Here is a 17,666-nt window from a genome sequence, read left to right as displayed (position 1 = left end):
CAGAGCATGTATTTTACTAATCACTGAGTTCACATGGGAATACAAAACTTGAATTTTAATTTTAGTGTTAGAGATATTAACTGCCTGGGTCATCCAACTTGTAAAATTTCATCTATTAAAACATCAGAGGAGTGGTTTTTACAAGTCAGTGTCATATTCCTGAAATTTGGCAAATTTTAGTGTTTAGATTTTATATTTGAGAAAATTACAATCCCATGGCAGTTTCTGTCTAGCACATATATAATCAAACCCCAACATCAATAAAAGTGACTAAATAACTGGCTACTTGTCACCCAGAGATTTAGTGTATTAACTTCTCCAGTGGCTCTGATCTGAATGATATAAAACATCAGAATATTCTGATAACAACTGGACACGTATTGTCCTCTAAGAGAAATGTATCTTTAAGTATATTTTTGAAGCTGAGTTAGTTTGAATATAGCTATAGCACAAATGTCACATGTTGTCTATGTCAAAAGAAATAAGGTAAGCACAAGAATTTGTTTAGTATGCTCATAAAAAACAAAAATGTTATCTCTCTGAATGTCCTGTCTAAATTTTTAAATTGTAAAACAGCGGTTAAGCTTTCTTACCATTGACAGTGAGAATAAACTCTCTTGTAGTCTTTCCCACAATGTTGCTGGCAACACAGGTATAATTGGCGGTATCACCTAGATCTGCATTATTAATTTGCAAGTATCTCCCTCCAGATAGGATTCTTATTCGAGGTGTTGCCTGGATTCAACAAGGAAAATTTAGCATTAAAATGTCAGGAAAATGAAATAAGAATCATCAAAAGTAACCAAATAGTGAACTGTAGCATACCTGTCTCCCACTATCTTCGTCTGCTCCCCCTACCACTACCCTGGATTAAAAACTCCTGGGAGCTATCTCTATGAGTGTAGTTAAGGCAAGAGCACAATCAGTGTCTTGTTCTTCACAGTGACGGCTACAGTGATCCACTCAAGGATGGAAAAGGGTTTCAAGTTGGGCTCACGAGCACTCCCTGCAGGACATTTCTGGAAGTGTTGGTATAAGGTATATTTTTACTGGAATCTGATAGTGAGGGTGACATAGGCTGGTGGCAGTTGTACCACCATGTGGGGACAACTTGCTGTGAATCTAAGACATAAGCAGCACTGAGATAAAGAAGGAAAACAGAGATGTTTGACTACATAATTAGAGCCTCTGGATAATACCTAAAGCTTAAGTTCACCAATTATTATCGCTAATAAATATGTTCCTCCTGATCCCAATTAAGTTGTTAAAGGTCTGAAGCCTGTTACTTAAAGCTGAAAGTTTCCTGATAATAAATTACCTTTGGTTAACTTAAAGGAAACAATTATCCTTCAACATTTTTAAAATAAGTAAATAAATGATTTAGGTTTACAAATATTTGTCAAGCATTTATTTTGTATCCAGGCATGGGACCAAAAATTATGAAACTACAGAGATCTATATTGAGATGAAATACTGAAATATAATGATATCTACTCTATTATGTCCAATTGAGGACTGTTCAATACATGAACCGTGAACTTCCTGATGTTCAAGCTGGTTTTAGAAAAGGCAGAGGAACCAGAGATCAAATTGCCAACATCCGCTGGATCATGGAAAAGCAAGAGAGTTCCAGAAAGACATCTATTTCTGCTTTATCGACTATGCCAAAGCCTTTGACTCTGTGGATCACAATACACTGTGGAAAATTCTGAAAGAGATGGGAATACCAGACCACCTAACCTGCATCTTGAGAAATCTGTATGCAGGTCAGGAAGCAACAGTTAGAACTGGACATGGAACAACAGACTGGTTCCAAATAGGAAAAGGAGTACGTCAAGGCTGTATATCGTCACCCTGTTTATTTAACTTATATGCAGAGTACATCATGAGAAACGCTGGACTGGAAGAAACACAAGCTGGAATCAAGATTGCCGGGAGAAATATCAATAACCTCAGATATGCAGATGACACCACCCTTATGGCAGAAAGTGAAGAGGAGATAAAAAGCCTCTTGATGAAAGTGAAAGAGGAGAGTGAAAAAGTTGGCTTAAAGCTCAACATTCAGAAAACGAAGATCATGGCATCTGGTCCCATCACTTCATGGGAAATAGACTGGGAAACAGTGGAAACAGTGTCAGACTTTATTTTTTTGGGCTCCGAAATCACCGCAGATGGTGACTACAGCCATGAAATTAAAAAACGCTTACTCCTTGGAAGAAAAGTTATGACCAACCTAGATAGCATATGCAAAAGCAGGGACATTACTTTGCCGACTAAGGTCCGTCTAGTCAAGGCTATGGTTTTTCCTGTGCTCATGTATGGATGTGAGAGTTGGACTGTGAAGAAGGCTGAGTGCCGAAGAACTGATGCTTTTGAACTGTGGTGTTGGAGAAGACTCTTGACAGTCCCTTGGACTGTAAGAAGATCCAACCAGTCCATTCTAAAGGAGATCAGCCCTGGGATTTCTTTGGAGGGAATGATGCTGAAGCTGAAACTCCAGTACTTTGGCCACCTCATGCGAAGAGCTGACTCATTGGAAAAGACTCTGATGCTGGGAGGGATTGGGGGCAGGAGGAGAAAGGGACGACCAAGGATGAGATGGCTGGATGGCATCACAGACTTGATGGACATGAGTCTGAGTGAACTCCGGGAGATGGTGATGAACAGGGAGGCCTGGCGTGCTGCGATTCATGGGGTTGCAAAGAGTCGGACACGACTGAGCGACTGAACTGAACTGAACTGAACTGAGGACTGTTCATAAACTTTTAAAAAATATGCCAGGTAGCAACAAAGGCTGATATTTTCTGGTTGTGCCAAAGTGGATCTGCTTCAGGAAGAGTCCAAATGAAATTTTTCTACCATATGGGTCTGTCCCAGATAAACATATATTCCTAGTGAAAAAAGCTGTTCACACTAAGATGTACAGTTCAGGCCAATTTATCTTTAAAGTCCACATATTTTCTGTAGGCCTTTAATTGCTACAGGGGCCATTAGTGGTAAATTTTTATTATTTCTAATGAGAACAGGTGATTTTTTTCAATATACATGGAAGTTCCACAAAACATATGTTAATTTTTAAGTTCAATATGGGTATAGCAGGACTTTATGCTAATAAAAAGTTCCGAGTTGATTTTTGTGTCTTTCTTCCATGAATATCAGTAAGTTCTGCTTATTTACTCAGTCTCACTTCAACTTTCTCTGGATCTCTTCCCATTTACTGCCAGTGATTCTTCCAAATTTCATTTCTTTCCTTAGAACCTTATTCTGAGCAGATGACCCTGTTTCCTACTCCACTGAGAAAATCAAAGCCAAGTGCCTGCAATTTCTCCCTCTTGCATATGAATGCAACCTTCCTTCCTACATTTCCATCTCTGTGGAAAAGGTCGTCCCTTCAGTCCAAGGCTAATCTCTTCATCTGTCACCAGGGTCCCATCCTTTCCCTACTCAACACACTTAGTTCTCTATCTTCAAACTCTTCTAGTAGATAAGAACATACAAATCTCTTTTGCATTTAAATAATAGTCCACAGTCATTCCCACTTCCTCCTCTTTCACTCCCCCAACAACTGTAACGTGTCTTCTCCTTTGATCAATCTACTGAAGACTGCTTACATCTTGAAGCACATCTGTGTATTACCAAAGCCAATAAATACACTTTACTTTGTATCTTGACGCGAACTCTGTTAACTGCTCCCTCTCTGTTTCTTGGCTTTCAGTACAGCAACTTCTCCAAGTGTTCCTTCTCAGTCCCACTTTTCTCCTCTTCTTCCTTGGCTCACCTTTTAATTGTCAATGTTGTCTTAGGCGTTATTCTCATTTACAGGGCTTCTCACACCACGTGCTTTCTGGTTGACCTCACACAAACCTATGGCTTCAACAACAGGCTATACTATTGAGGACCACCAAATCAAAGATATTTTTGAGTAAATATGGACCCATATTTCTTAGAACTTTGTGGAATTTCCAGTTGGATAATATATAGGTAATTCAAATTCAAAATATCTAAAACTGAACTCATCTCTCTCTCTCTCTTTTTTTTTAACCATTTACTGTTGAATTTAGTCTGTCCCAGTACTGACGTCACTTGGTCATATCTGAAATTAGCCTCATTTCTCCATCATTAACATTTACTCAGTCTCTGTCTGAACATCTAGTGGTCTAGAGTGAAATGCACACATGGGAGATAAGACTATGGAGGAGAAGTCAGAGCATGAAGGGCTTTGTGAGCAAAGCTGGGCAACTGAACCTGAATCCTGAAATCTATGGAGAATCATCAAAGGATTTTAATCAAGGTCTACTTCAACCATACCAAGCTACCTGCAGTTCCTGAGACAACAGCATTCCTTTTCCTGTAATGCCTTTGTGCATACTGTCACCTATGTTTGGAGTCCCCTTCTTTCTCACCCAACATTTAAACTGAACTCACCCTTTCCAAGAGGCTCCCCTGGGCTATTCTCTATCCTTAAGTCTGGGTTACTTGCTTCTTTTTACTGTTTCTCCTCTGTATATCCCTCTAAGATAAAATTTATCAGCAGTATCAATTTTCTATATCTGTGATGTACTTCTGTATATTTTCAGATAGTCTATGAGCTCCTTATGGATCAGGATTATTGTCAGGAGTGATCACAATGAGTAGCATTATAGCAGGCACACAATAAACAGAGAAGCTGAGGCATGGGGCTGTTAAGTGATATGCATGATAATTAAACACGTTAGTAACTCTCAGAATCCAGTCTCTCTGTGGTTAGTGTTTGTGTGATTTGATGATGGCTAAAGTCTCTCTGTCTTAGGTATTAGGGACATAATTTCCTTTTATTTAGACTCAGTGTATCACAATTGGTTATACTAAGAGGATGAGGAAAAAGAAGGATAAGTAACTATTAGGATAAAGACAATCTGACATTCAAAGTCAAGGCTTAGAGCCAATCCTAAAAGGCTACTTAGGATTCTAGGCTCTGATACTCTGAGAGCAGACAGGTATCACCAGAGCATGGGCGCCTCACAGAGCCAGTAACTGTATTTCCAAAGATTTCAGTCTAGACTCCTGGTATGGGAAAGATTGAAGGCGGGAGGAGAAGGGGACGACAAAGGATGAGACGGTTGGATGGCATCACCGACTCGATGGACATGAGTTTGAGTAAGCTCCGGGAGTTTGTGATGGACAGGGAGGCCTATCGTGCTGTAGTCTATGGGTCGCAAAGAGTCGGACACGACTGAGTGACTGAACTGAACTGATTCACAGATCCTTGGGGTCACTCCTGAGGTCCAAGTTTAGATTAAGGAAAGTCAGTAACAGGTTTGCCCAGGGACTTGGCAAGAAAAGTCAGTTCTTTTGAGACTTTGATGGTTTCTTTTCTTTCAAGAAAAGACATGAGTGTTTCAATCCAAGTTTAATTCACCAGCTCCAGGGGATACATACTTAGGCCAATTTACAGAGTATGTGAATCAAAATACCTGTCTTTTGACTCATAACTAGCTACTACCTACACCAGCAAAGACTGAGAAAAGAAGGCTGACAAAAGGACTCTGTGCCCAGCCCGGCAATGCTGAATAACTAGTAACCTGATGTTGAAGGACTCTATAGCTGATTTTTTTTTTTCCTCAAAATGAATCTGTAGAACTTGGCAAAACTTACCTGTAACCGTTCTCCATTTTTAAGCCAAGTGATTACAGGTGGAGGCACTGCATCTGATTTGCATTCCAATGTCACTTGTCTGTTCCGTAACACAGTGAAATCCTGGGGCTCACCAGTTCCAGCAATATTAGGGGGTACTGGATGCGAAAACAAATACAGCAAAGGCTTTTAATAAATGAGATATAAAATGCTCTGGATTATCTTAGGTGTTCAACAGTGTTGTTTCTGCTGTATGAAAGAAGCAGCAAAGATTTAAAACGCTACTCATTCAATTTATAGTACCCTGATAACAAATAGTGAACTTTTTAAATCGTACTCAGTACTTAAGTACCTTAAGTAATGAAATTCTTCTGATAGCCCCATGAATGACAGGATAAGTAATATAACCACATTTTATCACCATTTAATAGGTGAAGAAACTAAGGCCCAAAGAAGGGACTTTTTTTTTTTTTTTTTTTTGTCCAGGTCTACACTTGGTAATAATTTTCTCTGAACATATTTTAAAACTTTTAAATTAGGTTCTGTTCATCATAACAAACAGAAATATATAGATTTTTCTTAATATGCAGAAAGGGGGGCAAAAAAGGGGTAAGGAATTAAGAGGTATATACTACTATATATAAAATAAATAAGCTACAAGGATATAAAGTAAAGAGAATACAGTCAATATTTCATAATGACTTTAAGTGGAGTATAATTTCTAAAAATTTTCAATCACTATGATATATACCTGAAACTAATATAAAATTGCAAATCAACTATACCACAATTTTAAAAGTGTATAATTTTTATGTGACTGCTGTATACACAACTTACACGTCAGCTGGTCTAATTTGTGTATAGGGCTGGTGGGGGCAGGAGAACACTCCTACATTACACGAGGCCTACAGTTTGGATTGCTTAGTGATTTAGGCTATGAGGAGATAAAGATCTGTTAAGTTCTTTAAATGTTCCTCTCTTTGAACAGTAATTTCCAGCTCTGTGTCAAAGTAGGACCAGCCATAGTCTTAATTGGCCCTACTTTCTAGAAGGTAATTTGGTCTTGAATGTGTGTGTGTGTATGTACGTGCATATGTGTATAGTTGCATATAATCAAGAAAGTGGACTTATAGAAATTTATTAAAACAAAATAATTAAAAATAGGCCAACACACTTATACAAGAATGTCTATAATGGTGCTGCTTATGTTGGTGAAAATACAGAAACAGCCAAAAATAAGGAATGTATTAAATAAGTAACGGCATGTTCATAAAATTGGAAATCATGCAATCGCTAAAAAGTAATGTTATAAAAATATATATTTTTTACATGAAAACATGTTCAACATGCCACTGAAATAAAGAGTTAAATACTATATGCCACATGATCACATTTCTGTGACAATATTTATATGTAGAAAGGTCTTATTCTTGTGTGATGAGATTATGAATACTTTTAATTTTCATTTTTACTCTAATTTATATTCAATGATTTAAAAGCAGTGAATATGAATTATTTGTGCAGGAACAGAACATATAACTCAAAAATCTACTAAACTACTCCCATGAGCACATGATCAGTCAAATATAAAAATCAAAATTTCAAAATACATATTTCCTAACATATAAACATAGTTTTATGATGTGTTGGATCATATGTGTTGCCCTATGTTCCATAAATTATGCCTTTTAATTAGGTATAAGTGTATGATGGACTGCAGGACATTTTGCCAGCATTACCATGCACTCTCACTAAATACTCTTTATCATCATCTCCTGCAGGACTGGATGCCAGACATGTGTATCTTCCTGTATCTTCCACCTATAAAATTCAAATAAGTGAATTGCACAAGGTTAACATACTGGTTTTGATGATGAGAATAAATATCTATTAGAACAAATGTAAAGGACTTACACAAAGCAAGATATCATTAATACAGCATAATAATTAACATTTAATAAATGTCTTAACATTTGTATTTAGCACTCTGATACTGAGCATGGCTCAGCATCTCTGCTACATGTAAATCTATGTATTTGACATAGATTTAAGGGGTTTTCAGGGCACCTGTTCCCAACAAAATCTCTTTTTTTTTGGTAAAAAATAAAAAAGGAAACAAAAAGAGAGTTTCCGTGTTTGATCTCAGAATGTTTGCACGTTATGTATGTTAATGATGTCAGAGAAGGCAGATACATACAGGACACAGCACCACATATGACACAAATACTACTCAGTATTTTCTGAAGAAGGAAGTATTTACGAATTTAAATTGCAGATTGCAAAATTCTATTGGAGACTTCCTGAAGCAAGTAAAACACATTAGTCCACCAACCAACCAACCAAAGTAGTAAATAAAATTCAGGTTATTTTAATAAAGAACATTAATACCATATTTTTAATATTCCTTGATATACACAGTGAAACAATATAGCTATGTTATGTAATTTGGCTGTAAATAAGTCAGGCTGACAGAAAAATCTGTTTTCTGACTAAAACCAGAAACATTTCTTTAAAAATGCCCATGCAGAGTTTCCACTGAAGTGTTAGACTTTATTCATATTTGACACTGTGTAAACACAGCCCATGCTTAAATAAGTGAAAAGTATACACTGAAAAACAGATGATCTTACTACTGTGAAAAATGTATTTTGAAAAAGTAGAAAATCCTGTTTTCATTTATTACTTGAATATTCCTAGAATACTGAGAATTTTAAAATTCTTACTTCAAAACTGACTTTATGAGCTATTGAAAAACTTTTTTTTTTTCCAGTGGGGTGCATAGACTCCACTGAAAAATTTTAGATTAGGATGTTAAGACTAGTATGTCTGGAAAATTACTAACTATAACTTCAGAAGAGTGACAGTCACATCATCCTTCAGTTAAGAATTGAAAGGGATGTACTACTGCCTGGAGAATAATTTCAAAGTTGCTCATCGTATCTTGAAAACCTCTAAAAGTCAGCTCTCCTCCACCAATACAGTCCATTCCCCAGTTATATTGTCCCCTCCACTTGTCCTGACTCAGCCAAACTTGTACCATCACTCATGGCTGCCCTTAGATCTTACTTCCTCCCAGAACCATTTCCTGACAACTTACACCCTTCTGAATATTGATAATTACTATCAGTAGCTACATTTCCTAATGTGTGTTTTCTTAATAGGGTGTTTGAAAAATTATAATTAATCAGGTTTTTTAGAGAAAGATTTTGCAGACATGCATTATGGCTCACAAAGGAGAGAAAGGTACAGTTTTTCCAACCTGTTTTGTCACAGAAGGAGAGTTTGATGGAAAATGTCTTAGCAAACTCTCATCTTTCACCACACAATTTGGAATTTGCAAAATATCCATTATGTACCAGGCATAATTATGTGCAATAGATACATACACAAAAAGACTAAGTTCAGGTACCTAAGATCTAATTTAGTAATAAGGGCTCTGACAGAGATAAAAGAAAACACAGAGGAGAAGAGGAACCACAAGCAGTCTTGGGACTTGATAATATTTAATGTTTTAATTCTATAATGTTTTAATGGTTTGCTATTGTTTCTTTTCCTAATTTTATCATGCATGCAGTTTTATTTTTCTTAGACAACTGAAAACTTTTTGAAGGCTGAGAAATATCTTATGTATTATACTTGTGTTCTTCACAATAGCTAGACTATGTGGGTTACCATTTAACTCTTGATGGAAACTCTGTCTTAACATAACTCTTCATTTTCACATTTAAGACCTAATGTAATGTGGCCTTATTTCCTTATAGAGCTTTAGTTACCATGATTCCTTTATAGTTACGGTGTTAGTGTACACTTCACTGTCTCCATGCTATTCCTTAAGTTACAAAATTCTTTGGCTTCCCTTTTGGTCAGCTGAAACTATAGCATTCAAGTATTCTGATTTAGCAAGTGGTTTGATAGCGTGACCTGAGTTTTTTCCGGGTTACTAAAATGCTTGATGGAGAGAAGAGGGAAATGCAAAGTATGTTCTCTTTAATGTTAGAAACAAGAAACTGGGCCGACTTCCACTGGCTACGCTGTTGAACCAGACCCAGGATTGAGACCAATTCCATCACTGAGCCAGTGATAAGTACTGGACAAGTGAATACTTCGTCTTTTTCTGGATTTGTAGAAAGGGGATAAAGACATTGCCTTACCCAGCTGTCACGGTGGTCATGGGTGTGATAGAGCTCATAGCCCAACATAAGACTGATGCAATTCATAACCCTCAGCTCTCTTTTCTAGCTCCCTTTCCTCAGTGAAAATGTACATGAAATATGATTAAGTAATGTGTTATTCTACCTTTAAAGGAATGATGATTATAATACCAATAAAAGCAGCAGTAACAATAATCATTCAAACTCAATTTTAGCATCTCTGCATACCTGTGGCATCAGTCTAAGCACATCACTTTACATTATCTCTAAGGCCCCAAGAACATAAGTTCAGTATTGTTCCTATTTTGATCCTCAGTTAACAGAGGAAGGCATTAGGGAACATACGGATAATATTTGTAACATAAGGTTTGCCTCTGTTTTCAAAAGAGTATATTGTTACAAGACACCCAAGACATACTTCTCTTTAATATATTTACATTTTAGATTAATTTCCTTAAACATAAACTAAAAGAACAGTCAATTTTATTGAATTGACCATTTTTGGAAAAATTCCATCTCTTCAGATTTTCATGTTTGTGAGTTCATTCTGAAGATCAAAAGTGCCCTTTGAAGCCTCTTATACACATATGTTTGACTGCTTTTTGCCATTCTATAAAGGGCTGCTGCTGCTAAGCTGCTTCAGTCATGTCCGACTCTGTGCGACCCCATAGACGGCAGCCCACCAGGCTCCCCTGTCCCTGGGATTCTCCAGGCAAGAACACTGGAGTGGGTTGCCATTTCCTTCTCCAATGCATGAAAGTGAAAAGTGAAAGTGAAGTCGCTCAGTTGTGTCTGACTCTTAGCGACCTCATGGACTGCAGCCTACCAGGCTCCTCTGTCCATGGGAGTTTTCAGGCAAGAGTACTGGAGTGGGGTGCCATTGCCTTCTCCGCTATAAAGGGCTATATGGCACAAACCAAGAGCTTCAGGAAATACACTATCACTTATGGCATTGTGAAAACTTGAAAAAATATATATATGAAGGTATCTTGCTTTCTTCTATACTTAATCTGATAATTTCACTTCTTCGTTTTAGTCATGTTACCTGGTAAGTGTCTATTCAATCATGCATGTCATAGAACAAATCTACCCTTGCTAAAGTCACAGAGATCTGAGATATATTCAGACTCTAAGACAATTTCTCCAACACTCCCCAGAGATCAGCAAGTAAGAAGTTTAACCTAGGACAAAATAATCATGTGAATCCTGCACTAACCTGAGTACTAGATATTCGAAGAACCTCTCCAAGAGTCTGCATCTGATCCATCTGTGGGAGGGGTCGACCATCTTTCATCCAGGTAATCTTAGGAGCTGGGATTCCAGAAGCCATGCAGGTAAGTTCAAGAGGATTATTAACAATTACTGACATCTCTATGGGTTCTTCAGATCCATTGATATGAGGTGGTTCTATTTAAAAGAAATTAAAGACAACAACAAAATAAACTTGCTGTTTGAAAAGATACTGCAATTTAGAAAAACTTTAAAAATTCAGCTCAAATTTATCTTTGAACAATACACATTGATTTGGACAAGAATACCAAAATGACAATTCCTTATTATCATTTCTGTATTATTAATGAGATGTTATTAGTCATTGGCACTATTTTATTTTATTGTAGTTTAGTATTAGTTGCTCAGTCGGGTCTGACTCTTCGTGACCCCATGGACTGGAACCCACCAGGCTCCTCTGTCCATGGGATTTTCCAGGCAAGAATATTGGAGTGGGATGCCATTTCCTTCTCCATTATTGTAGTTTATTGAGGAACAATTTATTAAGTGTCAGCACTATGTAAAGTCTTTGTGCGTTATCTTTTCACTGGCACTATTTTAAAAGAGACAGATCATTCTTATAATAGATCATGAAGTAAACGGCAAGCCACCAAAGGTAATTAAAGCTCAGCAATTGAGATTCAGATAATTAGAGCAGTCTTACTTAACTGTGAAGATTTGAAAATGATGAAAACTAAACCCATCTTGTAACTATTTTTTAAAGAGTTACTTAAATAAAGTAGTGTGTTTTTGCACCTTTAAAATGTCTATTGTTTCTGCAAAAGCAATAAGCCAATGCTATGAAATTCTGCAATTTATCTTTTCCATGCAGAACTTTAAGAGGAAACAATGACTAAGCAGAAGAAAAACAGTTACATTCGGAGACTGTTTCTGCATAAAACACATTTGTTATGTCTGGGCAGAAATAATTTCCTCTTTTGTTATTTATACTTCTAAATTACCTTTCTCAAGAGGATGTTCAAGAATCTAAACACTTGGAGAAAATATTAAAGTTTTAGTCCAACTATTCCTGAGTTTAAGAATCACTTTAAAACAGATTTCCCTTACACTAATCATTCAAATTTTCTATGAAACTTTCCAGCTTACTATTTCACAAGGCAGCAAAAATAGCTGTTGGACAGCTCCAAGGATTAGCTGTGTGTGTGTGTGCACATGTGTGTGTGTTTTAAATCAGGCACATAGTTTAGAACAGAGGTTCACAGTAGGAGACAGAGAATCTGGAATCAAAACAGCCTGATTTTGATTTCTGGCTCCAACAATTATTAGGTTAGTGAATTTGAACAAATCTTAAGAAAAAAAAATACACACTATTATTTAACTAAGAGAATTGTGAAGATTCAAGATTCAATGAGATAATCTAAAAGTTTATTTCTTTTGTGTTTCTGAACTGTTTTATAATTAAAGGTTTATTAACATAATAAAAACTTTCTTAAGAAAGTTATAACTACTACTAAGTATACTACATCTGTTGGTGTTATTATTAAAAACTGCCTCCTAGATTTCTTAAAAAACTAGGAATAAAACTACCATATGACCCAGCAATCCCACTACTGGGCATATACCCTGAGAAAAATCATAATTGAAAAAGACACATAATTGAAAAAGCAATCCTACTACTGGGCATATACAATTGAAAAAGACATGTACCCCAATGTTCATTGCAACACTATTTATAATAGCCAGGATAAGGAAGCAACCTAGATGTCTGTTGACAGATAAATGGATAAAGAAGTTGCGGTATATATAATGGAATTCCATTTGAACTATTTCAAATCCTAAAAGATGATGCTGTTAAAGTGCTGCACTCAATATGCCAGCAAATTTGGAAAACTCAGCAGTGGCCACAGGACTGGAAAAGGTCAGCTTTCATTCCAATCCCAAGGAAAGGCAATCCCAAAGACTGCTCAAACTACTGCATGATTGCTCTCATCTCACATGCTAGCAGACTAATGCTCAAAATTCTCCAAGCCAGGCTTTAACAGTATGTGAACCGTGAAATTCCAGGTGTTCAAGCTGGATTTAGAAAAGACAGAGGAACCAGAGATCAAATTGCCAACATGTGTTGGATCACTGAAAAAGCAAGAGAGTTCTAGAAAAACATCTACTTCTGCTTAATTGATTACGCCAAAGCCTTTGACTATGTAGATCACAACAAACTGTGGAAAATTCTTCAAGAGATGGGAATACCAGACCACCTGACCTACCTCCTGAGAAATCTATATGTAGGTCAGGAAGCACCAGTTAGAACCAGACATGGAACAACAGATTGGTTCCAAATTGGGAAAGGAGTACGTCAAGGCTGTATATTGTCACCCTGCTTATTTAACTTCTATGCAGAGTACATCATGAGAAATGCCAGGCCAGATGAAGCACAAGCTGGAAAGAAGATTGCCAGGAGAAATATTAATAACCTCAGATATGCAGATGACACCACCCTTACGGCAGAAAGTGAAGAGGAACTAAAGAGTCTGTTGATGAAAGTGAAAGAGGAGAGTGAAAAAGCTGGCTTAAAACTCAACATTCAGAAAATGAAGATCATGGCATCCGGTCCCATCACTCATGGCAAATAGATGGGGAAACAATGGAAACAGTGACAGACTTTCTTTTCTTGGGCTCCAAAATCACTGCAGATAGTAACTGCAGCCATGAAATTAAAAGACACTTGCTCCTTAGAAGAAAACTGACCAACCTAGACAGCATATTGAAAAGCAGAGACACTACTTGGCTGATAAAGGTCCGTCTAGTAAAAGCTATGGTTTTTCCAGCAGTCATGTATGGATGTGAGAGTTGGACTATGAAGAAAGCTGAGTGGTGAAGAATTGATGCTTTTGAACTGTGGTGTTGGGAGAAGACTCTTCAGAGTCCCTTGGACTGCAAGGAGATCCAACGAGTCTATCCTAAAGGAAATCAGTCCTGAATATTCATTGGAAGGACTGATGCTGAAATTGAAACTCCAATACTTTGGCCATGTAATGCAAAGAACTGACTCACTAAAAAAGACTGATGACAGGAAAGATTGAAGGCAAGAGGAGAAGGGGATGACAGAAGATGAGATGGTTGGATGACATCACTGACTCTATGGACATGAGTTTGTGCAACCTCTGGGAGTTGGTGATGGACAGGGAAGCCTGGCATGCTGCAGTCCATGGGGTCGCAAAGAATTGAACATGACTGAGTGGATGAACTGAACTGATATATAGATATAGATGCAGATGTATATACACAATAGAATGTTACTTAGCAATAAAACGTAATGGATTTGAGTCAGTTCTAGTGAGGTGGATGAACCTAGAGTCTGTTATACAGAGTTAAGTAAACAAGAAAGAGAAAACCAAATATCGTATTAACACATATATATGGAATCTAGAAAAACGGTATTGATGAACCTGTTTGAAGGGCAGGAATAGAGATTTAGACATAGAGAACAGACTTATGAACACAGCAGGGGTTGGAGAGGCTGGGACAAACTGAGAAAGTAGCACTGAAATATATATACATTACCACATATAAAATAGATAGCTAATGAGAGGCTGCTATATAACAGAGGGAGCTCAACCTGGCGGTCTGTGACAACCTAGAGGGGAGGGATGAGGTGGGAGGTGGGAAGGACCTTCAAGAGGGAGAGGACATTTGTGTACTCATGGCTGATTCATGTTGATATGTAGCAGAAACCAACACAACACTGTAAAGCAATTATACTCCAATTAAAAATAAATTTAAAAACACTGCCTCCTAAAATTTGTACCTATGGTCCTTGTTTTCCTTTCTGGAAAAAGGTAATCTATTATAATTAAGAACTCAGAGTTTCTTAACTATTGTCCCATATGACCACTCTTTTTCAGTTTTATCCATCTTATGATACATTGTGGTCAAGATACATTTTCTTAAGTGCATTTTAGATCAGTCCAAGATTCCTTGTTTAAAAGATGTTAGTGTCTCCATGTTGTTCACTGAATTAAATAAAAATTCATCATGGTTTCCAAGACTTCTACAATATAGCTTCATTCTCTCTTTATAACATCATTTATTTTTAATACACTTTATTAACTTAGATTTCAAATTAGACTACTACTCTCCCTCAACAAGTTCAGTTGCCTCTTGGTCTAAAACAAACTCTAAAATTTCTATCTCTTTAATAGCAACCCACTCCATTATTCTTGCCTGGAGAATCCCATGGACAGAGGAGCCTGGCAGGCGACTGTCCATGGGTTTGCAAGAGACACACATGACTTAGTAACTAAACCACCACCAGCAATATTCATAGTATGCCATTTGTATCACTCAAAAGCATTGATCAGATTCTCCATTTGACTATAGGCAATTCTTTATTCCTCTCATTTTTTCATTATTTACTATGGGTAAGTTACTGTGGATACAAAGATTAAGTATGGCCTTTATCCTCAGAAGATTACAGTACTAGATTTAAAGACTCAGCAATAGCAGCAACAACAGAAACAGCATGTTTCCAACTGTTTCAAACCCCAGCCATCAGATCTCACATGTGTTAAGTGATTGCAAACACATTTCACTCTGTATCTTATGACTAGTGAAAGTTGCTCAGTCCTGTCCAACTTTTTGCAACGCCATGGACTATACAGTCCATGGAAAGCTCCACGCCAGAATACTGGAGTAGGTATCCTTTCCCTTCTCCAGGGGATCTTCCCAACCCAGGGATCAAACCCTGGTCTCCCACACTGCAGGCAGATTCTTTACCAGCTGAGCTATAAGAGAAGTCAATCTGTCTTACACTTTGGGCAGGACAGGAGTTGTCCATAGTCTGATGACTCCAAAACTTACATTTCTAGCCTAGATCTCTTTTCTGGGCTCCAGATCCATATACCCAGTTACGAGATAAGAATCTTCAGTGGGTTCTTTGAAAACAATTTCCAACTCAACATATACTGAGATTGAACCTGTGACCTTATTCCTCAAAACCTGGTCCATTTCCAGCATTCCCTACATTTATGTGATGAAACTGCCAATTGTTCAGTCACATAAGCCGGAAACTGGGTATCATCCTTAATATCTTCATCTTCATCACTTCCTTACATCCAAATCCATAACCAAGTCTTAAAACTTCTACCTGAAGTTATCTTTTGAGTACATCTTTCCTTCTCACCTCCATCACTAATCTGAGTTACAATGCCATTTATTTGGACTAATATATCTTGGCTATAGGTGCCTACCGAATATCATTTACCTGTTTCTTTTATGTTAACAGAACTCAATCTTGTGAGGGCTGTCATTGTGTTAAAAATTACATTTTCTAGTCTTTAGTCGGTAGTAGATGGAGTGGCATGTGAAGAATCTAACCAAGGAGATGTAAATGGAAGTAGTTTTGTGGGAATTCTAAGAAAATCCTGAAAGGGACAATTTTTTGCCTTCCCTATTTTTCTTGCTCTAGTGTTGCAACTAGTGATGCTGGGGGTGAGCTGATGATGCAGGATCACAGACTGACCAGATGTTGAGGCCAGGGGCCAAGAGAACTGTAAAGATTTGAACTGCTGAGTGAATGCAAGTAGTGCCCAGTTCCAGACATCTCGTTCAGTGAGAAAAACAAAAGTTCTTTCTTTAAGTCACCATGTTTAGACTCTGTTAATCACAGTTAAACACCATTCCTAATAATACAGTCTCTCAGAGTCCACGTTTGTCCTGCTCCAGCCCGCTCTCCACTTTGCAGTCAACCCTACTCATGGCATTCCCCTTATTAGAACTTTTAAAGATTTCCCGTTGTGCTAGGACAAAACCCCAGATTCTTAATGCGGTCAACAATCCCTTCATGGTCTGAACCCTGTCAATTCCCTCCACCCTCAACCCCAGCTTTATTCTGCATGATCTTCTCCCTTGTTTTTAGTATTTTAGCCGCAGCAGACTTTTCAGAACTGCTAACACACCGTGAGACCTCCCACCAGATGGATGGAGTTAAGTTGGGACTAGCAGTTCCCCAAATTAGGATATTTACATTCACATTCCTAGTGGAGCACAGATTGAAGTTTTGCAGGTTTTAATGGAACTAGCCTTCAACAGATGCTGAAATGCTACAGCTGCTCATCTTTCTGTTGAGCGATCTTCAAACCTGTTTTAATATCTTTATACATCTTGCAGGAGGGCAGGTTGTTCTTTGTATTGACATGACTCTAACAGCATTATTGTTACTTTCCTTTTTGTGTTCTACAACCATAAAAGCACCGGGCTGCGATTCTGCTCCTGGGTTCTTGAATTCCTGGAGAAGTATTCCTTCTCTCTGTCTCCGCTGCCACATGCTACATCAAGCCCTTGTATTTCCAGGCCTGTATAACAGACTCTTCAAGTCATTCTTCACTATGTCATCAAAGGGATTTTTTTGGAAATAAAATCTGATTGTAACATATTCCTGCTTCTGCCTTCCTAATGAGGTCCAGATTTTCAGAGTCCCTTCACAGTATGGCTTCTGTCCAGGTATATTTCCTGTCGTGCTCAACTTCAGTAAGCACCAACAGAAAACTCAAGCTTTATCACTCCTAGGTGAAAAATGGATGCCTCTCCTCACTCATCAGGACAGTTTGACTTTTTAAGGCTTAGATGTCTCCTTGAGGGGATCTTCTCTGAACCTTCCCATCCCACAGAATTTCC

The 17,666-nt window shown here is 37.6% G+C and overlaps 1 protein-coding gene across 1 annotated transcript in view; it reads right to left on the bottom strand.

The window, feature by feature from the left end:
• HMCN1 (hemicentin 1) overlaps positions 1–17,666 on the bottom strand; it is a 552,382-nt gene that overhangs the window by 100,773 nt on the left and 433,943 nt on the right. The window contains exons 69-72 of the mRNA XM_004013873.6: positions 10,981–11,171; positions 7,353–7,434; positions 5,635–5,771; positions 594–735 (exon numbers count right to left, since the gene is read on the bottom strand). Coding sequence (XP_004013922.3) covers positions 594–735; positions 5,635–5,771; positions 7,353–7,434; positions 10,981–11,171 — 552 coding nt within the window. The remainder of the gene's footprint in view (positions 1–593; positions 736–5,634; positions 5,772–7,352; positions 7,435–10,980; positions 11,172–17,666) is intronic.

The sequence above is a fragment of the Ovis aries genome, chromosome 12 (assembly GCF_016772045.2).
Source record: "Ovis aries strain OAR_USU_Benz2616 breed Rambouillet chromosome 12, ARS-UI_Ramb_v3.0, whole genome shotgun sequence".
In the NCBI taxonomy this organism is placed as follows: Eukaryota; Metazoa; Chordata; class Mammalia; order Artiodactyla; family Bovidae; genus Ovis; species Ovis aries.
Note: the sequence above shows the minus strand (reverse complement) of the source record. Positions and strands in the feature narration are given on the sequence as shown.